Raw genomic sequence first — 23,580 nt, forward strand, 5'->3', positions numbered from 1 at the left:
TCTGAACAGACCACTGTGGGGCCAGCTCAGTGAGCATCAGTATCACAGCCTTGCTTTCTCCGGGTTTGAAATTTAGACATGGCAGAAAGTTAACTCCTGCTATTTTACAGGCAGTTCTGTTGCAACTCTGGAGAAAGGTGAAATGCCCATCTTCATTTTAACTTCAAAAATTCTCTGCTGTTACATGGGCTGAGGACATTGACAGTACCTGATCTTGGCTTCTGCTTTTCTGAGGCATATGATGAATTTCTAGCTTCTGGCTTTACCTGCTGAAGGTCTGAAATTTGCTGTAGGGTGTTGTGGCGACCAACATTCAGTATGTGGGGTCTGCCACCCATCCCAGCACACACAGCCTAGCCCTGGTCACCAGCCAGTCCCAAAGACAGGATCCAGAAGCCCAGGTTCTTCCTGACCCAACATTGCTTAATTGTCCCAAATTACCACCAGAGTTAGGTTTCACTGTTTCCGAGTCCTTCAGAGGTTTAGCAAGGCAAATCAAGTTGACTATTGCCATCCCAGTTTGGGAAAAATAAGATAGTTTTATAAAGGGCACTGTTTTTCTCCCACGTCTTTCTTTAGAAATGTGCTCTAAAGCAATTTCACATTTCAAGTAGTTTAGGAATGCTCAGATTTCATCTCTGTTTTCAGACTGTTCTGCCACACTGAGGGAACATGGTGAAGGGTGGTTTGCAATGAGCCAAACTCAGACAACTGAGGCAGAGATTTTTGCTGCCTCCAATAGATTTCCCTATCCCAAATTTCCCCATGGCAATTTCCCTATTTCCTCATGATGACCTACATATTTCTAAGAAAATCTTCTCTATGAGGCATGATCTTCAGACAATTTTTTGCTTGCCTTTTTCCTGGTGATTTTGCGATCAGATATGTGGACTGGTTGTGTTTTTCATCACCTTCATTTAGTATGAATTGCCACCTCAGGAACACACTACTCAAGAGCTGGTCCTATAACTAACTTCCTGAATCTTTTTTTTCTTCCTGAAGTAGGGTTGAAACTTTTGCAGTGCTCACTTCTTGGACAGTCCCAGGCCAAATGCACATTTTAAAGGATGTCACACAAATGCAGAAGATAAACCATATCATATTATCAAATGGCTCAATGTGTACTCTTTCCAGTACTAGTTATAATGCTGAATGTGGTGTGTGAAAGTATGAAACAATCACAGAGAACAGAAACCAAAACTCCCTGCAGATGTATGCTAGTCAAAAAGCCAAATCTGAGATGCAGCTTTGAACACCCTTTTCTCTCAGCTTCCATTACAAGAACAATAATTTAAATAATAAGAGAAACACCTGTGATTTCACCGGATAAACTTCATCCTTTGTCCTGGGGATTTAAAGTGGTCACAGCTTGCATGGTTGAAGGAGGTTCTAACAGGTCTTATGAAAGAGATTTTTTCCTACTCTGTTGTTTCCTTACAGAAAAGCTGTTGCAAATGGGTAATAAATGAAAACTGAAACTTTGCACAAGTAGGTGAAAAAATAAATGGAAGGGAAAGGGGTGCCTGGAGTGAAAGAGCTACAGGGCTGCATGGTTCTTCATAGATCTTTCCTCCACCATTGTGCAGAACCATCAGCTCCACCCCTGAGGGCAGCTAAAAGTCATAAGCCATTTTGGTTCTAGGGAACACAGAACTCTTACACAGAAAAGGTCAAATCCCAGCACGAATATCCTTGATAGCACACTGTGATTAAAGCAAGCATCTATATTAAAATGTACCTAATTCCAAATTGTTGTACATGTCAACAAATTATAGACACCCTGCTGATGTTTCTCCAGTGCCCCTGTAACAAATTGTAATTTCTAATTCAAAAGAACGCTGTCATTTCCAATCTGATCTCCTCCAAGTTTCCTTTTCATATCCAGAGCATAAAATGAGAAGTATTTAAATCTGGGAGAGTTGAGGGTCTTTTTGTTTCGTCACTTTCTCATCTTTGCTTTAGATACCCATCATAATTGCTTTGCAAATGGAGCTTTTTACATCGTTAAAATAAGTGGGACCCATAACATAGTGAGCTAAACAATGCTGTTTCTGGGGGAATGCCACAAAAAATGAGAGGCAATGATCAATATTTTATGGTTCAGATGAGCTAGGCAAACAACAGTCCTAGCAGCAAAGAACGTGACCGCTGTGTCTTTGCATCCCACAATTTCAACCCTTCCCAGGGACCTTTGCACAGAAAAGTATGGAGTCCACACCCCAGCCTCTGCTTTTGGGGAAGGGGCTGATGGGACTGGAGTATGTTTCCCCCAGAGCATATGAGGAAGGGGGAGACAGCCACCTTCATCTCAGCTGAGCCAAGCATCTCTAAAGCAATTAATGGCAACCTTCATGCTGCAATGGCTGCCCTATTTCTGGTACTCAGGTCACCTTGCTCAAGGCAATCTTATGTATCTGTGTACTCACGGTGCTCTATTATAGAATCATCATTCAATCATAGCATGCCCTAAGTTGGAAGGGACCCACAAGGATCACTGATTGAGTGATCCAACTCCTGGCCCTGCACAGGACAACCCAAGAATCACACCTTGTTCCTGAGAGCTTCTTGAAAAGTTTCTTGAACTCTGTCAGGTTTGGTGCTATAACCATGTCCCTGGGGAGCCTATTCCAGTGCCCAGCCACCTTCTGGGTGAAGAAACTTTTCCTAACCTCCCTTGACAGACTTTCATATCATTCCCTTAGGTCTTACAGCTGGTGGCCAAAGAGGAGACCTACCCCTCCTTCCCCTTGTGAGGAAGCTGTAGACTGGTATGAGTTTTCCCTTCAATCTCCTCTTCTCTAGGATGAATAAACCAAGATCTATGTAGATGTTCTCATGCAAGTCTAATTTCCTGACTTAGGAGAACAAAAATGGAAGCCAGACAAACTTTTCTGAAATTTACTCTGTCATTATATTTAGTTCTGCATTAGCTTTGCAAAAATTCAGCTGAATCTGCAATTACACCCCATGGTCCCTCCAAGGACAAGAAACCAAACCAGAATCCTAAACTATCCTTTGAAATTTCTGCCTCCTTCAAGGGTTTGGCAGGGCTAGGTCTTGCTTGTGAAATGTACCAGTCTCCCAGTGGAGGACCACTCATTTGTTACCACTTTCTCCTCTAGTACTATGGAAGGTTTAAAATGATCAGGGAAGTCCATCAATATCTTTTTTCCCCCAGCATTAATTTCCTGTTCTCTTTTCAGGTGAAAAGTTACCTGAACAAAGCACAGTGAATGATTTGCCTGGTGTGCCTTCCCACATTATTGTAAAATATAATCAGATCAGAAGCTATTCAGGGTGGATTAATACCAAGCAAAAACTAAGGTTTACTGTGGAGAGCATCCAATAGAAATTTCCTTTTTCTCACCACAATTTTATATGGGATTAAAATCATATTCATCAGCACTTTTGTAAACATTTTTCACTGACATTGCAACTAATGTTTTCTCTTATTATTTTAAACAGCTTGATCAATTACCAAGCACAGTAAGTTTCCAGTAATTCCATCTGTGTTATAAGAAGGAAGGTGTTTTATTAAGGTTTGGAAATTTCTGTTTACCACAGACATATGTTCGACACAGCCCTTCCAAGAGTTTTGGAGCCACAGTTGTTAATTTTCTTCTTCCTTGGAAGGATGCCTGGTCATAACTGAGGCTCTTTTGCTTGTTGCACTGTTGTTGCATGTAAGGGCTAACACTGCTTGTATAGTTTTGTGAAAAATGAAAGTTTGGAAAGGAATGGAAGAAGAGTGAAGTGGTGAGCAGGAGCAGGGCATCCACTGCAAGGAAAGGGAGAAAGCTCAGCTACTTTTTTATGCAAAGACGTACTGGCTCTTCCCCTGTAAAGCTTGTTTCCAAGCATCTGAAGTAGTCTGTTTGGGACTGTTGCTTCTCAGTGGCCACATGGATAAAATGTGAAAGCGTGTGACATTATTTCCACTTACCAGCAGCAGCAGCAGGCAAATGCTGGTTTCACTTCTGCTGTCCAGATGGAGGGGTGGGAGCCAGGTTTACCCTCCATCTCTGTGCATCAGACTATCTGGTTAAGGCAGTTACACTGGGCATCTGAAGGTGTCCAACTGTCCTCCTGTCTTCTAGCTTGTGTAAGATGATACTCACAGTTCATTTTACCACAGCTCATCTGAAGGGTCAGGCTTCAGGACAACTTCAGTGTGAAACCAAGTTTATGACAGCAGGTTTGAATGCATGCTGGGTTCCTGGCTTCCCACCACATTCTCCTGGATGTTGAAATATTTATGAGGAAAATAATCTTATGAGCTGAAAGAAAGAGATAAGGAGCTACAAAACTGCTGATTGCCATAAGGACTCATCCTCCTCTGGTGGACTTGAGTTTCTCCCACTTTCTTGCAGATATAAGCTTTCTGGAATGGAAATGACTGCAGTCCAGCATTTCACTTGTTGGATGAAATGGAAATAAACACCTCACAGCCAGTAGCTCTTTCCAAGATTCATTCTATATTTATTGTCCTTTCCAGTTCAGAAGGGTGAAGTCTTGTCACATAAACTGGGTGAGATTTTCCTTAAATCTCCGATCTATACTTGCTTCCCAAGTCACAATACTTTCCAAATTTTACATGCTATTCCCTATTTTTTTCTTTTCCTTTTTCATCTTCTTCTTTCTTTCCTTTTTCCATTTATCTTTTTTTCTTTTTTTTCACAGTGTCAGTAAAATGTTCCTTTGATTGATAGCAGAACTCATACTCCATCAAGGTTCAAGCCACAAATTCCCTTTGGAAGCCAAAACCACTGAGTAAGGGAGCACAGCTTGGAAGGATTTAGGGGAGAGTGGTTCTGGGAACTCAGATTTGGGATGCCTGGAAGATGCTGGGATTGCGATCCAACTCAGTTTAGGGCTTTCAAGATGTCATGAGTTGTTCTTCAGAGGAGGCAAGCTGGACCATCATTGATTCTGGTAGGCAGGTGGATAAAAACAATGAAATTGTTTTACATGTTATTCTGAGATGCAATCCTAAAGCTAAGAAATCCCATTTATTTGAGGATCAGTTCAGAAAGTCTTTCATATCATTAAAATCCTCCAGATGGCTACTTTTCCCTAAGAACCAAGGATGTTTCTCTGGCAGCTTCACCGTGGTTCTGCTGGCTGCCAGACCATTCCACACCAACTTTCTCTGAAATGATACAGTGGCAGCCAGTGTGAGCAGAGAACCCTGCATCTCTAAAGTGAGTGAACATGTGGGTCCTGTCTGAAAAGAACAGGATGCAACACCTGTCTTTTAAGAGAGGTTAATGTGGTCAGAGGCAAACTGGAACAAAATGGGGCTGTTGAAGACAGTAAGTACCTCCAGCTGTCACTGCTGACACAGCTGCTGGAAGGAAGACAAGTCCTTATGGCTTTAGGGCAAAAACTCACTCACATGTACCTTCTGCATGGAGTGGGAGGCCACACAGGTGGTGGGTGAGGGTCCTTTTGAAGTTGGCCTTTGTGGGAGCAGCCAGCACCAGCCTGGCCATCAGAGCCATTCCATGGGCAAACCCTGTCTCTAGCCTTCCCCATATCTTGACAGGGAGCTGCCACTGCAGAGTCCTCACACCCCTGTACGGCTTGGTGCAAAAAGAAAAGTTGGGGAATAGTTGGAAGATTTGGGCTCTCTGGCATCCCAAGGATTTCCTTTCTAGCATTTGAAATGACATACCCTTTTGAAAGATTTGTTATTTGAGAAAAAATGAAAAACATTTGGAAACATTTTTAAAAGGTCAAAATCAAAAAAAAAGATTTGGAAAATAGAGAATCCAGTCACTCAGTGTGAAGTGTTCATTTCCTTTGAAATTGTTCTGTATAATTTTTCTTTCCTTCCAGGACTTCAACATTTCTTCTTTCCTGGTCAGAAAAAATGTCAGAACCTAACAGTCCTTATAGGGCTGGAGGAGCCTCTCCCACCCAGCCCTTGTGTGCACACATCATTCATATCAGGAACGGGCCCTTGGACCATAAACCAGTTGAGCAATTTGCTTCCAAAAGGAAACCACCACCAGAGTAGAAAAAGATGCTGAGAATAAAAGTTATTGTTTAATGTCTTAAAGAAAATCAGTGCTGAAAATGGCTTCCACTGTATTCCACTTCCTACAGCTTTGTCATTTGAAAACAAAGATTCTACTGTCTCTCTTCCACAAGCTTGACCTAAAGCTTTTCTTTCTCTCAGTTATGTGTCACCTGAATTCCATCAATTTTACACTTTCTCTCTTACTTTGCTTGTCAGGGCCACAGAGCAGGGATACATTTGTTAGCCACTTTCCAAAGCACAGCAGGCACTATACCAGTACAGATAATAAACAAAGGGAAACATGCCAACTCATACAAGAGTTAGAATTTTGAAGTTTTCTCTCTCTGTTTTTCTCATTGCAATTTTAATGGAGTTATTTAGAAGTTAATATATTTCACCCTTGCTTCTCACTAAATATCCTTGACTCAGCAGAGATGTAGAGCTGCTGAACACACTTAAAGCAAAGAGAAATTGATTGTCAGATGCAGAACATTATTACTAATTTCTTAGTTTTCTTCATTCCTCTCCAGTCAAGAAAAAAAAAAATCACTGACGTCTGAAACTGGTAACAAACCTTATGGCATTTGCATTCTGAAATAAAAGAGAAAGCCTGTGTCTGCAATCATCCAGCAATTTGTCCTTTAGCCTAAATGTGTTTGTTGTCCTTGGCATTCATTTTAAGACATCTCTATTTCAAAAGTGATCCTCTGACAAGTGGGAATTTCTAAGATATTGGTGGTGCCCTCTCTCTGACCCTGTGGAGGCAACAGTCTGGGATATCTTTTGGTTTCACTGACCAGGCTATTGGCAAATACAGGCTTAATTACTCTGCCTTTATTCTCACTGTGCATCTGATACACCAAACATGTTGAAGTCACAACAAATATTTTGGTCCTACCACAGTGCAGGTTTCACAGTGATGCTCCCTGAGTGTTAGGGGTGCTGCCAGGAAGAATTTTGGCTTTGCAGGCCCCATGCATTCACCTTCACTTCCTTGCCTAAATATGGGTACCTAAGGACAGGCGCCCTGTGGGGCTGGGGGGTAAAACACCAGACCTACAGGTGACCCACAGCTTCCCATGATCATGTCTAGGGACCACACAAGATACACATCTGCACCTTAGGGAGAGGCCTGTGTTTAGGCATCTGAGTCCTACCTCTAGGAAGCAGCAGGAACCAACACTCAGGTGTTTGCCTAGAGCTACATCCCTCCCCCACTTCAGGGTGGGATGAGTTTTTCCACAAAATCTGTCAATTTATTTTCTTTGACTGCACAGGAAATCCACCCAGCTGTGCTGCATGTGCTGGAGATCCCCTGTCTAGGAGAATGCTGTGACCACCACCACCACACAGGTGAACATTGAGGTTCTTCATGGTTGCGTGGCAAAATTCCTGGAAGTATTTACTTCTTTGCAAGAAAATGTTTTAGCCATTTAAGTGGGAAGAACAGAGGGAAATTATTTTCTTTGCTCTTAAATAAATATCAGGTTGACAAATTTTGACTACCATGCATTTCTTTCCCATTTTAGTTTTTAAGTCTGCTAAAAACCTTGTGACTGCACATTAATTCCTCACAGTGATGTTAAAGGCAAGCAGTGCTGCAGGCTGAAACCTCACCCAGCCAAAAATGATGGAAAGTCTCCTATGAACATCAGTAAGGGCAAGATTTTTACCCCTAATTTTTGTGGTCAAAATATTTCCATGGACTCTAGTTCTCCAGCTAGACTGTTAGCTGGACTAGATCAGGCACCAGAGCAAAAATTCAGACAAGTTGCTCTGAGATCTTAAAGTGGGGCAGAAATACCCTCAAAGATCACATGCTTGCACGGGGATGCTACAAGGGGATTTTAAAGCAGTAAAGCAGTAAAAAGCTGCAAGAGGCTCTCAGGAGTAGAAGTGGTTCTGGAGGTCAGAGGAGAGCCAGGTGAACATATTTCTCTGAACTGCGTGAGACTGCAGCTTGAAACTCGGTGGAAGTTCAGGGCTGTGCTGCCTTTATTCAAACCAGATTTCCTACATTCACTCTCTGTGTGCAGGATTATTTTTTAGTTATTATTTCCTAGCTTTCCTGTTGCTGTATGTAATCGTTCCAAGGAATGCTCAGCAATTTTCAAAACTCCATGCTTAATAATGAAGGTGGATTTTTGAGGAGGCCGTGACTTCATCTGCACCCACATGCAGTGCAGCACAGTTGGAATAGGTCTGGGAGTGGGTCAGTGCTGAGGACCCACCTCAAATCACTCAGATCTCCTCCAGCCTGGTTCAGATGCCCATGAAGATGTGGCATATGTTCCAAGGACTCCCAGGGACTCTTCTCAGCCTCATTTAACCTGCCAGTCTGAGTTCCCTGAGACCAGTCTGCAGTACAAATCTTTGCATGTTGTGCACAGGGAAGGCAGATACCTCAAAAACACACTCCTGCTGCAACTGAATGCTGGTGTCAGCACAGCCCCAGGTTTCTGTAATGCAGGGTAACTTCCCTCTTTGTCCCCATTACAGCAGACAGAACCACAGCGCTCCTAGGCACAGCCACGCTGCTCAGGAAGTGTCAGTGGCACCAGAAGGGAAATGAGTGTGAACAGTGAACCTGCAGGGCTGGATGTGGCTGCTATTAGGACATTAACTATATGCAGCTCCACAAGCTGAATTTTTGACACGAGCTGCAGCAAACCATGCTGATCCAACCCATCCAAAATATCTGTGGGTACAGAAACTAGTATGTAGGAAGTGATTAACAATTAGTTAAACATTAAGCTGTCATCGTTATGAAAGGGAGAGGGAGAAAACTCCTTTCCAGTAACCTCTCCCAAATCAGTGCTAACAAGCGGAGTTAAAAAGGCAACAGCTCAGCTTGCACTCAGGTGCTGAGAGCTACCTGTTGGGATGTGAATAACACCTGCCAGGATGCTTGCAGTTCATCCAGCCTGTAAAAACATAAATCACCTAATCTGTGGACTGAGCTTGAAGGGAGTCAGTAGTTCATGCTCGCTTTAATTGTAATTTATATGACTATTCCTGCCTGGAGGAGCAGGCACCGAAGAGGGAAGAAGACACTGCAGCCCTGTCCTCTCTGTGATCACTGAGCCATCTCTACCCTTACAGGGATGACAGATGCAGTTAGGTCAGTGGAAGATGGAGCTGTCATGCAAGAGCACAGTGCTGCCCAAATGAAGCGCTGTCAGCTCTTAGGAACAAGTTTGCCATCTTTCAGGACAATTCTTGCAGTGTTTGGTGTTCTGTTTGCCCTCTAACTTCTGAAATCAAAGTAGCAGAAGTGTATCAGAGACATTCCATTTCTTCAGCTCGGCTGTTGCAATCTCATGGGAAACATTTTGAGAGCAAAGTGCACCAGTGCAAGAATGTAAATGAAGAGAAGTGTGAATTTGTTGTTTAAAAAATGTTTAATTTACACAACTATCTTTGGGGTGAGAAGTAGACTAACACTTGGTGATTTTTTGTGAGTTATTTAAATAGCACACTCTAAGGCTAAGGGCTATCTAAGCTCTTCTCTCTTTCCTATATTCCTTCTAAATTAAGTCAGTACTTCCTATGTGCTTACAGTCTCCTTGTCCAGGAATGGATTCTCATCCCTGAAAAGAGTTCAGAATCTTTATCTTGAATAATCTGAAACATTTTCCAGGATCCATAATGACATAGCTCCTCCATTTAAGTTGGAAATTTATTAAATACCAACATTTCATGTTCTGATCCTGCAAATGCCCATCAATAAATAAATCATACAATCATAGGCTATGCTGAGTTGGAAGGGAGCCATCAGGATCACCGACTCCAACTCCTGGCCCTGTGCATGACACCCCAGGAGTCACACCCTGTGCCTGAGAGCACTGTCCAAACGCTTCTTGAACTCTGTCAGGCTGGTGCTGTCACCACTTCCCTGGGGAGCCTGTTCCAGTGCCCAGCCACCCTCCGGATGAAAAACTTTTTCCTGATACCTATCCTAAACCTCCTCTGACTCAGCTTCACGCTGTTTCCTCAAGTCCTCTCACTGGTCACGAGAGTGAAGAGATCGGTACCTGCCCTTCTGCTTCCCCTCGTGAGGATGTTGAAAACCACAATGAGGTTCCCCCTCAGTTTTTTCTTCTCCAGACTGAACAAACCAAGTGACCTCAGCCACTTCTCATACAGCTTCCTCTTTCTTTCCCTTCTTGAAAACTGGGACAATGTTCACAAGCTTCCAGTCAGCTGGAACCTCTGTGGATTCCTAAGACCACACAGAAATCACCTGTGGAAATTGCTCTTGTCTGTGTTTCAGATGGTTTACCTATAAGGATATTTTTGGCAATAGCCAGCAAAATGCTCGTTATACTTACATAAGCCTTGTGGATGGACAATGCTTGGCTGCAAATACAAGCAGTAAGAAAGTGGAAAGAATTGTAACATTTCTGCTATTAGTCAGACCCCTGAAGAGCAAAGAGCATCACAAAGAAGAAAAAACCACTGGAAATTAACCAAAATTTGCTGAAATTGCAATCTGTAGTTGCAGATGGAAAGAATATGATACATTACCAGAAATGGCCAACCTCTCCAGGTTCATTGCCGTCATACCTTCAGCAGATTTGTAACTTCAGTCTTCTTGTTTCCTGAAATGCAGCATGTCACTGCTCCAGGCTTCTGATCAGAGCAACGCCATTGTCCTGCTGGCTGGTGGCAACAGTCCCCCCAGGCCTCCAGGATCCTGTAGGCAGCTGACTTCAAGCCCAATCCAGTGTTTCCTGAGCAGCACCATGACCATAAGTGCAAGTATGTGAAGAAGGAATCACTGATGTAAACAGTCAGCTCAGCTTGATGAAGGAATACAAACATTTTCCTTTGGCTCTCACTGACTTTTAAAGCCAGCATTTCACCACCTCTCTGAACTTCTGTATCAATTTAGTGTCTTGCAATGCTGGATACAGCTCCACTATAAGCAGGGACTCTATACAGTCATGCAGCTCGGTATATGACACACTTGCAAGGGAGCGTGGGGGCCTCACAAGGCAGACCTTTGAGGGAAACCTAGAGGGGTGGTGCAGATCCCTTTTCTCCCATGAGAAAACTCATGGCTAGTGTTTTGTGCACCAGTCACATGGAAGTGTAGGAAAATGGATGAGCAGTTAAAGATTCAGGCTGACAGCAACATGACTTTGGTCTTGGGCTAGACAGGGAGGAGGTGCCTGCCCAGAAAGATCTTGGTGTAGGGCTGGGAAGTGAATTTAGCTGTCTGAATCAGATAAACAGCATTTTCCTCTACATTCATCCCTTGAAGTTTTAGTAGTTAGCAGTTTACAGATTCACTGGGTTTTGTGGTTCAAGCTATTTTAGCTATTTTTTAAAATGGGTTTTTGCATCCCCCTGTTGCTCTTCTCCTTAGCTCGTGATAGGAGACAAAGCTCAAGTACTAAGGCTGAAAGCTATTTACTCTAAACCAAATTTTGCTCTTAGGCCTGCCAGAATAAAATTAGTGACTAATTTAAGCACGAGCAAAATCAGGACTGTTCTCTTGTCCTTTCTGTCCAAGGGCAGCAGAGAAGGCCAACAGCTCCCTGGGCTGTGTGAGCAGAAGCACAGCCTGCAGATTAAGGGAAATGTCTGCTTTTTCCACTCAGCACTGAACAGACCACGTGCAGAATACCACGTGGAATTTTGAAGTTTCCAATACTAGGAACACACCAATAAGCTGGAGAAACTTCAGTGGAAGGCCACCAGTATGGTCAGGGCTAAAGCACTTGTGAGTGGAAGCTGAGGGAGCTGGATTTGCTCAGCCTGCAGAAGCGAGTTTCTGTGAGACTTAAGAGCAGCCCCCCATACCTTCTGGTCTAATTTGTGAAGGAAGGTACAGGTGACCAAGTTGGCTAGGGGACAGCTGTGGTCTGTGACATCAGACTTACAGTCCCCAGCCATCTGACTTCCCTCCATGCTCATGCCATTCCATTACTGGATATCATGAATGGACCTGGCCTGCCAGAGTGCTTGGGTCTACTTGGCTGTCAGCAAGGAATATGTTCCTAACCCCTGCTCTGAAGAAAACATCACATTTCAAAAGTGTTCATATAACTCAGCATTTCCTTGACAGAAGATGCTAAATTCAGAACAAGTCTTTGTAAACACTGGATTCGTAGTGGGACTTAATAGAGATGGGGGTGTTGGGGCTCTTTTGGTGATTGCTGCACTCCACAAATTTCTAAAGGGCTTGTTATAGTACCTTGAAATGCCAAACAGGGTATTTAACGTGGGTCTGCATTTCAATAGCCTTCTACTTTCAGCATTGTATTTATAAAATGGAAAATGAACTAGAGTTGTAGAAACTATTTACTACAGCAAACTTACCTGTGACTTGCAGGAGGCAAGGGAGGCCTGGACCTGGAATAGGACGTCTCAATCACAGAGGAAAGTGATTTGGCTTGAAAAGCACTGCATTAGAGTTGCCCCATACCACCACTGTGTGCTGTACTGGCAGTACAGAGCAGACACGAACTCATCCTGGCCAGCCATGGTCTGGCTGTAACATAGATACCCACCTCAGAATGTTCTGGCTCTGTTAGGGCTTTGCACTTTCCACTCTTGGCCCTTTCTCCTGCTTCATGTATTTGGGAGGACTATTTAAAACATGGATGAGGGAGTAGTGTTCTGGCAGTGGCATTAGCAAGAGCTGTGTACTTTGGAATGCCTTCTCAGCACAGGCTAAACAGTGAAACCACTGAAACCCCAAACCATGCTGAAGACTTTTCATTTCTTGATGGATTTTTATCCCTGTCCCCAACATCTTGGAAATAGCAAGGCCTAGGAATGCAAAATTATTTTTCAGTGTAAGATATTAAGGACCTTTGCAATGTTCTTTAGGAAAAAATATTCTGATGCTTCAGTGCTTTGAAAGGTTTATTGGTGGGGGATGGGGTGGAAAGAGCAAATATCAGCATATGAATAATGTGTGGATTACAAAAAGGGGAAATATAAATTGAGTTAAATATTTCTTCTTATCTCTAGCTCACTGCACTTCTGTGCTTTTTCCAGCTCAGCAGGACTTTTAGCTAGCTGAGATGTTGCCTCAGAGACCCATAAAAGTTCTACAGCCCAGAAAAAGCCCCATAAAATAAGTAAAACCTCCCAGTGTGAAGTTCTGCCTCTGTCCCTCAGCAATTAACTCTTCTTCCTCCCAGTTTCATAGAAGTTGGCTTTCCATACACTGGATGCCAAGTTTTCTGCTATTTCTTTTTTCACACCAACCTCAAGAGAAGGACAATGGATTTTTAATCATCCTGTCTTTGCACTGTGGTGTGTTCTTCTCATCTCCAAATCTTTTCTGGGAGAGCTGCAGTCTGCTATGGTCCTGTCCCATATTTTATTGGCCATTGAAGGACACTCAAATCTTCTTGCTTTCAACTGTTTCTCCTGTGGAAATATGTCTTAACCATACCTAAATATCTTTCTCTTTCTTACTACCATCTGTGCTACCAGCTTAGAGAGAAACTCTCTGGCTACTGGAAGCAAAGTTCTGGTGAAGGTCTTGGCATTTGGCAGCTCTTTTGCCTTGTGTCAGGCACATAGAGAGGTTACAGTAAAGACCATCGGTCTCAGGTAACTACCACATCTCCCAGTGACACAACCCCAGCACTACCCTAGCTCACATCTCTCCTTCTTTGTTAATGGCAGACCTCCAAAAGGTCTCTTATAACAACCACATTCACCTTCTTAATTTGTTTTGTGCCTTTTTTATTTTCTGGAGGATGAGAAAGCATTTTTACCCTCCATTTCCTTTTCCTGCAGCTCTAGATTATAGCTACTTACTGTCTGAGCATGTTGCTCAGAAACTCTGGAAGCACAGTGCAGTTTGTTTCAAAGACCATTTGCAAGTGGAAAATATCAAATGTTGGTAGTGGTGCCAACATTTATTATACAGAGTTTCCCCTGTGGCTGGTTCATACGAAGCTTTCATCATACAGCATTGAAAAAAGCATATGATTGATTGACTGGCTGTTTTCAGGAACAGTATAGTCTGTTGTGTAGCTGGCTCCCAGCCCCTTGACAGCTGACTAGCTTCTGCTAGTTTCATAGAGACAAACTGGATAAGCAAATTCATGTGCCTGAATGTGATTACTCAAGCCTCTGTACAAAAAGGTGACAGCTCCAAATCACAAGTCTATGCAAGCAGGACATATTCACATGTGGATGCACCATTCCTTGAGTGCTTCCTGGAAATCAAGAATTGAGTTAAGCTGTCCATGTCAACGCAGACATCAACTAGACCAACCACACATCAAGGAGGAGCCAAATGTAAACCTGGCATTGCTCTGTTGGCTTCTCTGGGGGTCCGTTTCCTACCTAAGTGCAAGAACTGCAATTTATCTGAGGGTTGACTGTTTCTGTCAAATCATGCCTGTATATTCTGGCATGCATTATTTCCCATTAGATCTATTCAGATCTTGAAGGAGAACCACTTCCCAGTTCAATGTCATAAAACACAAAGCGACATAACAGTAGTCAAATAAACATTTCTCATAAAATAGGGAAACACAGCAATAGTATGCATGTAGAGAAAGCCACATGAGCTGTGTGACTAAAACAGATGCCTAGACTCAGTCAGGGAGGGGGGAAATGGCAAACAGATCCTTACGTGGCATTGTACAATCTTTTTAAAATATTAATTTCTCTTTAGTCACTTCTGACATCATAGTAATGACTCTCTCAGGTGAAGCTCGACAGAGGCATCTCTGCTGACCCACAGTGTGAGTCTGTGGTCAGAGCTGCCCTGCTCCCCTTCCAGTACATGGGGGCAGAAACTACAATGTGAGATCTAACAAAAACATTCAATTTATTGCATCTGTAAACAGTTAGTTGTCCAATTTTATATACCAATTTGAATTCAAGATCTCTAAATGTTCTTCTGTGGAGGCTGACAACTGAAATGTAACTATAACTTCTCCCTAGTCCAGTAATGAGTCAACTAACTACTAATTAGTGTCCTTTTTTTGAATAAAAAACCTCAGCTTTTCAGAAGGCAGATTTTGCATTTTCAAGAAGTGAAAAAGTCTTCTGCTGCAATATAGGAAAGGATGTTTAGGGGGTTTATAGGAAGGGGATTAATCATCTGGTCTGAAGCCTCCAGCTCCAGACTGTCTCCTTTCAGCTGTTGGCAGCCAGCTAACCCACACCCTGATGGCCCAAATGAAGGAGGAAGTTTCAATTCCAGCTGTTAGTTGAGACCCTGGAAAGGACTACAGACCCGTGTGTGTGAAATGTGTGGAGTCCGTACCAAAGCGCCTTTTTACAAAGTTTTTTCAGGCTCAGTGACAACAACAGAAACAAAAACTTGTGGAAAAGATGCAAGATTGAAAACAAGACCCCATAGTGAGGGTCTTTTCCTATAACTGGGCTTCCTAAACAATGCACAAGTCTCCACGGAGCAGTGAAACTTGAAGATGCATGACCAAATTTTGTCCCATGCTGAGAGTTCCCCAAGATATCTGAAGCCCAGAACAGTGAAGCATCAAGACTCAGTGAGGATTCCAAAGAGTCCCTTTTATACTTCTGTAATTGCATGAAGCAACATTAAGACAAGGATAATATTTATCAGGGAATTTTCTTGTAGAGAAATACCCTCAGAGATTGCTCATTGACATTCTTGCAATCTCCTTTCCTGTTATTCTTTGGCAGAGAACCGAGAGGATGAAATTGGCATTGGTTTGGTGTATTGCTATTGAATGAAATGCAAAGTGTTTAACATAAGGAGACCTCAGGTTTAGTTGCATGCAAGGGATGAACAAGGGCGACTTGGCAAAGTCAGCAAAACTCCAGAGGGCACCAGGCCATCGTAACGATTCTTGCCTCTTTTTCTGTTTGGAAAACAAATGTGTTGGTTTTGATGTGGCTGGTGGAAGATAACACCTATAGAAAAGTGAATGCCCACCATGTAGAAGCATGCTCACCTCCACAACAATGGAGCCAACAACCAAAGCCTTGAAGGGAGAAGGCAAATTAGGCAATCTCACTTGTTTTACACAACAGCTATAAAAATCTCAACAGTCTACGGGGTGCAGATATTAATCCACACCACAACATTTTTACTTCCCAAGTGACACATTGCAGGATTGTTTGAAGAAAATGCTTTCCACAAGCCTGAAGCTCTTCAGAGCTGCTATCTCTCAGGTGAACAGAATGTTTGTAAAAAGAAAATCTGGATGATGAGAAAGGAAATCTGCAGTTACACACCAAGATAACAGAAACGCCCCCCAGCACAGAGAAACTAGACACCTGTCTTCAGCAGCTTGCTTTTGCTACACAGCAAAGATTCCTGAACCAAGAACGTTTCCATTGGCAGACTGTGATCTGTCTCTTTTTGCAAAGGAAGCCAAGGCCTGGGAATCTCAGAAGTTTGAGGAATTGCAAAAAGTGCATCACATTTTGATCATTCAGCCTAATTAACCTCAAGCTATTTGGAGTAAATGACTGCCAAGGGACATTCAGTCTCCTGAGAGTGCTGTAAAAGGTGAACCAGTGAAAGATTTCCAAACGTCTTCAGAATTTTCCAAGTTGTAATCATCATAATTCTTCTAATACCTACTTAATCCACTTGTTAGAAACATCAGCATATCTCTAGAACTCACTAAGAATTTGCTGTATACCATGTGTTGTTTATATTATATCCTTCAGTGCCATACATTTTTGTCCTCAGATGCAACTCAAACAACCTGTATAATACATTTTTGTCCCTATATCTTATATGCTGTCTCTTTGAAGCAATTCTGTTTTCAGTACAGGTTACTCAAATGTCTTGTGATATATTGATTGATGTATAAAATAACATAACATAGTACATAATAAACATAAGAATTCACTAACTGTATGAATAAATGGCATGTCAGTTACTCTGAGCAACATGGGTTTTTTTCTGGTTTCTGAACCTTTGGTGTTTTCAGGAAAAACAGCCCAAGCAGTTTCTCAGCACATAATTCCAGAATAATTTTCAGAAGAAAATTTCAAAAGGCAGAAACCAAAGCAGAGTTTTCTTTGTAATAAAAGATCTTAAAGCATATTTCTAGTAGGGGAGCTGAAAATCCAGAAAAAAGAATATAACCTTAAAATGTAAAGTAAGAGCTGCAGCATCAGTAAAGGTAACTGGGAAATGGTTGGTCAGCCCCGACTAACCTAGACCATTTCTGTGCAAAAAGCAAGCAGAGAAACTAGGAATCACCAGCCTTCCCATCAGAGGAAGATTCCCCTTCATCTTGAAAGTCATTCCATGTTTGTTGGTAAGATCAGTTTTGAGCCTCTGCAGACTGAGGACCAGCAGAGAACCTGGTAGGAGAGCAAAGGAGCTACAGCGTCACCATGGATGATCTGTGCAGGAGCCAGGCTGATGCAGTACACTGGGCAAGACCATCAGTGTGCAGATTTGCAAGGTAAAGTTTCGGAGCAGGAGAACACCAAAAAATGAAGAGTAGAGGTAATAATAAACCATAGTGCTGCTTGAAATGAATGGACAAGTCCTCATTCTGGTTGGTTATTTCTCTGTTTTGTTTAGGTTGCACAGCCTAAAGCTGTAGTTGACAATACTATTCATTTTGTAAGTTTTGTTTTTTTCTCACACTTAGGAAGAGGAAACTGTAATATACTCAGGGCTTGGAACAATTTTCTCTTGTTTATTCAATGCTGATTAGCAGCATAAACTACACAGACACAGACCTCAGCTGACTTGTATTTACGTACTCTGCTGTTTCAGTAGAGAACAAAAAAATACACAGTGTATCTGCTCTGGGCAGCCTCTCCAGTGTGTGCTCTTGCCTTTAGGCAGTTTTGTCTGTATGGGTCACCATGGCAGAGGTTTGGGCTCTCACCCTGCCCTTCCCTGGGGGAAGGGACTCCCAGTATCTGCCCACAGATGTCTGTTGGGGTGCCAGATGCAGCTGTACAGACAGCCTCTGCCTTTCTCAAGGTTGTTCCAGCCAAAGAGCAAGGCAGCTGCAACACTCTGAGGAGCCATTTCGAGCAGTCCCTTCCCTCCCTTCCAAAGCTGATCTATGAATATTGACCTTCCAAGGCTACCCAAAATGATCCTCATCACCCAGTGTGATGGCACATGTAGTATGGGAGAAGGTGACTCACTGGTGACTGACTCCAGCTCAGGAGCTTGCCCCAGGCAAGGCCTGCAATGCAGGCACTCCTGCTCAGTAGGGGCACCCATGGGCAGCAAAAGGAGGAGAGGTTCTGCAGCTTGGACTAGGCAAGACAGGGGCCAGCATGAAGACAAAGATGCTGGGTGAGGAGGAGGAGCAAAGAAGATCTGACCACAGGCCCTCTCCTGTGTTTTATTGCCTCTGTTTTATTCCCTCATGATGCTACTGACCAGAGGGAAGAGGGAAATGCTGCAACATTTGTTTTGGAGTTTGTGGCATTAACATCTGCTATGTTTACACAGGAGAGAAATGTGTGGGCAAGGCAGGTTAAACATCTGCTAGCAGGCATTGAGTGGGACAATACTGATTATGCCCATGGGTGCCAGGGAGGAACAACGACCTCTGACTGAAATTGTGAAATATCTTTGGATATACCTTAGATGATACTTTCAAGACATTGTGCTTCAAGAAAGACATTCAGCTCCAAGAAAGAATCTCCAATTACCAAAGGAAGAAACTAAAGGAAAGGGGAAGATAGAGGTAAATTATGGAGAATCAGCAAAAGCTTCTGGGATTCTATCAGGAGTTTAAACAAATGCAGCCCATATTTTAAATGGGAAGAGGACCTTCACATAACAAAGAACTTTGAAAGGATAGAAGTGTGTAAAGCAATTAGGTGGGCAGAAACACTGTTGCTATTACATTCAAGAAGACTTTGAAGACCTCCTCCCAGTTCTCTGCCTTTCCCTGTATGTCCTCTGCCCTAACCATCATGGTCATCCTCTCATTGATGTCCTCCAGCTGGCCTTGTTCAGGAGGGCAGAAGATACTCCATGTGCAGGCTCTCCTCTGCTGAAGAGACAAGTACATCCCTGAGCCCACTGGCTGTGTCCTTGCTCATGTAGCTCGGTCTGTGGCTCAGCTTCGCTAACACAAATATGTTCTTCCTTGGCATGTGACACGTGGAGGTTCGCCAGCTCTTCTGCTGGTCGGGGCATGTTTGGAGCTGGGTGACACTGGCACTGGCAACACAACTGGCCCTGAGGAGTTATGGCAACTGATGGTACCTGAGGACCTGACCCCCAAACTGTTGCCTTAGACATTTGACTCGCCAGTGTTGACACCAAGATTTTTGCACTCAGCTACAATTCCGGTGTTATTCTCTCCGATCGCTCATTCTCACCAGGCTCATACATTTCACTGACTGTTGTGATGCAGTTGGCAGAGTGATGTGGCAGAAGTCCTGTGGGAGTGCTTCCTGCTTTATGGGAGACACAAGCATGATGAGAAAGAGAACAGCAGTACAAGGCATGGCTTTGTTTTCAAATGTTACCAGCTAAGGGCCCTCAGGCAAGCTGGCAGGGCTCTTTGGGTGGGACTTTAAACATCCATAGATGCCAGTTTTGCCTTAGGAAGCAGAGCTGGGCTACTGCCACATTGACCTCATTCCCTTCTTCATTTACCTCTTTCTCTTCTGCCAGAGGAAGGCAGCTTTTCACTTGAATAACATCTATCTGCCTTGGTAAGAAAAGAGGACAAGGGTTCTGCGGACAGAAAACTGTATAGTTCCTCGTAGAGAGGAACTGCAAGGATCATTTCACATTGCTCAGAGGGTAGGGTTACCTCCCACAAAGGCTTTCTATTATCTTTCCAAGTGACACTCAGTGCTTCCTTCATCACCAAAGAGTTCCACTGTTCACATGCTGGGTCCACATGCAGGGCTTTGGCTGCCCTTGAGAACCCTTGGCATTTTTCACATGTTGGCAATTGTTCCTGCTGCCTTTGAGGCAGAAATCCCAATTCTCACAAAAATATGGTACAATGATCAGAGATTTGCATCTGGAACTGACCAGGCCAGACAATGCTTTGAGCAGCTTGCTTGTCTTTTCCTCCCCACCCCTTCTTCTGTTGTGTTTTTATCCCTTTCTTTTTCAGCTCTGTACAATTCCCTACTAGGCAGGGCCCTGGCATCTCTCCACCCCTGAGAGACTTGGACCGGAGGCGATGCAGGCCCAAGCTGTGTGAATTTTCTCTCTGTGGGGATCCTCCTTCTCCTCCATCCTGTTCCCTCAAGGTCATTTAGACAAGAAAGCAGGGGTGGTGCAACACCCCTCAGAGCCTCTGAAGGGACATGGCATTCTCTGAGCTGGCGCCAAGAGCTTGAAAACCAGATGCAGATGTGGTGTTGCCAGTAAGAGGGGCATGGGAGGAGATCTGAGAGAGGAAAAGACCCGTTTCTCTCCCATTAGCAGTACCCAAATTTGTATGACACTCTCTGATATGCAGCCACAAAGCCGTACAGCTGCTTCAGTTGAGAGGCAGTTTATCTCCCAAGGGGGTGTGCTGCTTCTTCTGTGCTGGCACAGCAGGACCAGTGTGCCATGGGGACAGCAGAGAAGTAGGGAAGGAAAGGGGAGGGTTTCCCATTGTTCAGGACACTGACAGGGCCTTTGAGAGAGGATCTGGATTGGGACATAGCTTTCCTGACCCACACGGCTTTTAGTCACCTCTGTAATCCCACCACCTCTTAGATGAACAAAGAGCAAATCAGGATCATCTCTTCAAGAAACTACCTAGTATCATGACAATATGTTTACCCTACACATGGGGCAAAGGATGCAAATGTGTCAATCAGATCACCTCGTACAGCAGAGAGGACTTATCCAGACCTCAAAGTGAAGGCCACAGACTGCATACCATTGTACTTCATGTGTTTCCCTGCTGTGCCCTACTGCTGACTTTGCCCTGTCTGGTTTAGCCTCAGAGATGATTTACACTGGAGGGGAAGAGTGCACAGTGCCCTCCACCCCTACCTCAGCCCCACCCAGTTCCTCCTCAGCTGAGGCTGCAGAAAAAAAACACTGTCTCAGATCTTCACCCCTAGTAACATCTCTGAATGGGACTGCCTCACGCCAAAGGTACTTCCAGCAGGGAATGAAAGAACCATGTCTCTTCAGATGAATAAATCAGAATTTACCTGTGTTCTCTGAAGGTATAATGCAACTCTTCTGCAAAGCTGCTCTCTGGACAGTCATCCCAGCCTGTATTGCCACAGGACCAACATGTGGGGTATTTCACTTCCCTTTTCTGAACTTCATGAATTTTCTGACATCTCATTTCTCCAGCCCATAGAAGTCACTATTTTGAGCATCTCTCTACACATAAACCACTCTCCAGCCCCAGTTTAGTATCAGTGGCAAGCTTGATACTGCATGCACTCCATCCATGCACTCCATCCCAGTGTCCAGGTCACTAGGCCGTACTGGACCCAGTACTGGCCTCTGGGGGTGGCGCTTGCAACCACCTGTCATTTGGACTTTGCAATAATATTTTTGATTACACCTTTTGAGCCTCACAACAAGATGGATCACCAACTCTTTAAGCCATATTCCACCAGTTTTGCTACAAGCAGAGAGTGGGAGACCATGCCAAGTCTTTTATGGAAGCCAGTGACATTCCCTTTTTTCCCCTGTGCACGGCGGCAGTCATTTCATCGAGGACGATGATCAGGCTGGTCAGGCATGATTTGCCCTTGGTAACTCCACACGAGCTGCTAACCATCTTCTAAAGAGAACAACACATTTACATGCTCCCAGTCCCTTACAAAAAGTTGACACTTAGTCCTGTCCCAAGGAGGACTTTTTGAAAGCTAACAATTTATCACATATATTACTTGACACAGATGACCAGAAAGGATGAAATAGAAATTCAACAATGTATCATAGGTTTATTAGGGAAAAAAGTTATACTTCAAGACCATATATTTGGCACTGTACTGAAGCAAAAATATGTGAGCAAAATTAAAATGTTAAAACCCAAATCACCATGAAAAAGAAAATGCTCTTTTAATCACTTTAATTCCCTTTTTTGCCCCCATACAATTCAAAATAACTACAGGAAGCAACTCAAGAAGTGTTAAACCTACACTACATGTAAGCTGGAACAAGAGTGAAAGATGGACCAGAGACTGGATCTGTACCCCGGGTTACTGCTACTCTCCCAGGCTGCCAGAACAGGTGAGTCTTACTAACATGGGCAAAGGTTCTTGAGATGTTACTATGAAACATTATTGCAAGCTTCCAAACGCCTTCTAAAAAAATATTCATTACACCTTTAATTCATGTCACTTCCTGCTTTCTGGTCTGCTTGGAAGAGATGTTGGTAGTATTTAAAAAGAAGTGTATCACAATTTGTCCCCATGGTCAAATGAGCTTCCTGCTAGTTGACTCCTGTATTGGTGGCTTGGGCTTCTTTTTGGAGAGCAAATAAGTTAAAAGCAGTTTCTAATTTCCAAATAACTCATCCTATGCCTCTGCACAGTAATGTGAAAGATACTGACAAGGAATAAATAACATACAAATTAAGATGAGAATAGATTGAAGGAAAGTTGCACTAAAACTTTTAAATAGTAAAGGATAGAAAGCTTAACTGATGATGATGAAATGCTGTGTATGTGTTTTTGCTGGACTATACAGTGCCACTCTAACATGGATAGAGGAGTAGAAACCCATTGAATGTCCAGTCCAAAGGCTGCCAAGGAAATGGGATACAGGTCTTGATCAAGAATTCAAATGTTACATCAACAGTACTCACAAGAAGAATACAGCTCTTTCCTTGGTTAATATATTTTGCATAGCAATATTTCAAAGAATTAACAGCACCTTTTACATAAAAATTCCAAACATATTTATCTAGTGAACAAGAAGATCTCAGCATCTCTAAGAAGTATTTCTGCAGATGTACAGTACTGTATTTATATAGATACAGATATATCTCAAAGTGAATTTACACTGTGACCTGGTGATTAGTCCAGCAGTGGATGAACCCACAGGGTAAGTCTTCAGGAGAATATACTGCCTTTGGTGGGTGGCCAGTTACATGGCATGATTGCATAGAGGAGCCCCATCGGGCAGCAAAAGACAGTTTAGCATCCCATTAAGCAAGCACAGCATGCTTAGGTCGTTCCTGTAAGATATAATAAACTTCCAAATTTTCATGGCTAATACAGTTCTAATTTTCACAGGTTGCACACATTGCAACCTTCTCTTTGTGCCTTAAAGACACAGAAGAGGAAGGAAAGAAGGAAACTTATATCCTATCCCTGCTTCCAAGCAGAAATCAAGTAGCACCACAGATTAAGGCTGGTAAAGGGTGTCCATGTTTGTCTTCACAATGGCTTCTTGAGCAGCTGGTCTTCACTGGTTTGCCCCACTTATCTTTTTATTTTTTCCTTTTCCAAATCAGTTGCTCACAGTCCTCTAGTAGAAATCATTTGAAAAGCATGGTCTACCTAAGACAGGAAAGACAGACTGCTACCATTTCCCTGGGATGGGCACACCACACTCATACCAGCCCACGTAGTAGTAGGGTGTTGTGTATCCAATGCGTCCAAATGATACAGGCTCCTGGCGGTACTGGCGGTAATACCCTGTCAAGAGAAAAACACCC

The 23,580-nt window shown here is 43.3% G+C and overlaps 1 protein-coding gene across 2 annotated transcripts in view; it reads right to left on the reverse strand.

Annotated features, from left to right (window-relative positions):
• Window positions 1–21,839: 21,839 nt before the first annotated feature.
• The window catches only part of FNDC1 (fibronectin type III domain containing 1), a 62,881-nt gene continuing 61,140 nt past the window's right edge, over window positions 21,840–23,580 (reverse strand). For both annotated transcript variants that reach the window (XM_068184557.1, XM_068184558.1), the window contains one exon: window positions 21,840–23,560. In XM_068184557.1, the coding sequence (XP_068040658.1) occupies window positions 23,445–23,560 (116 nt within the window). In that variant the 3' untranslated portion in view covers window positions 21,840–23,444. The remainder of the gene's footprint in view (window positions 23,561–23,580) is intronic.

The sequence above is a fragment of the Anomalospiza imberbis genome, chromosome 3 (assembly GCF_031753505.1).
Source record: "Anomalospiza imberbis isolate Cuckoo-Finch-1a 21T00152 chromosome 3, ASM3175350v1, whole genome shotgun sequence".
Taxonomy (NCBI): Eukaryota; Metazoa; Chordata; class Aves; order Passeriformes; family Viduidae; genus Anomalospiza; species Anomalospiza imberbis.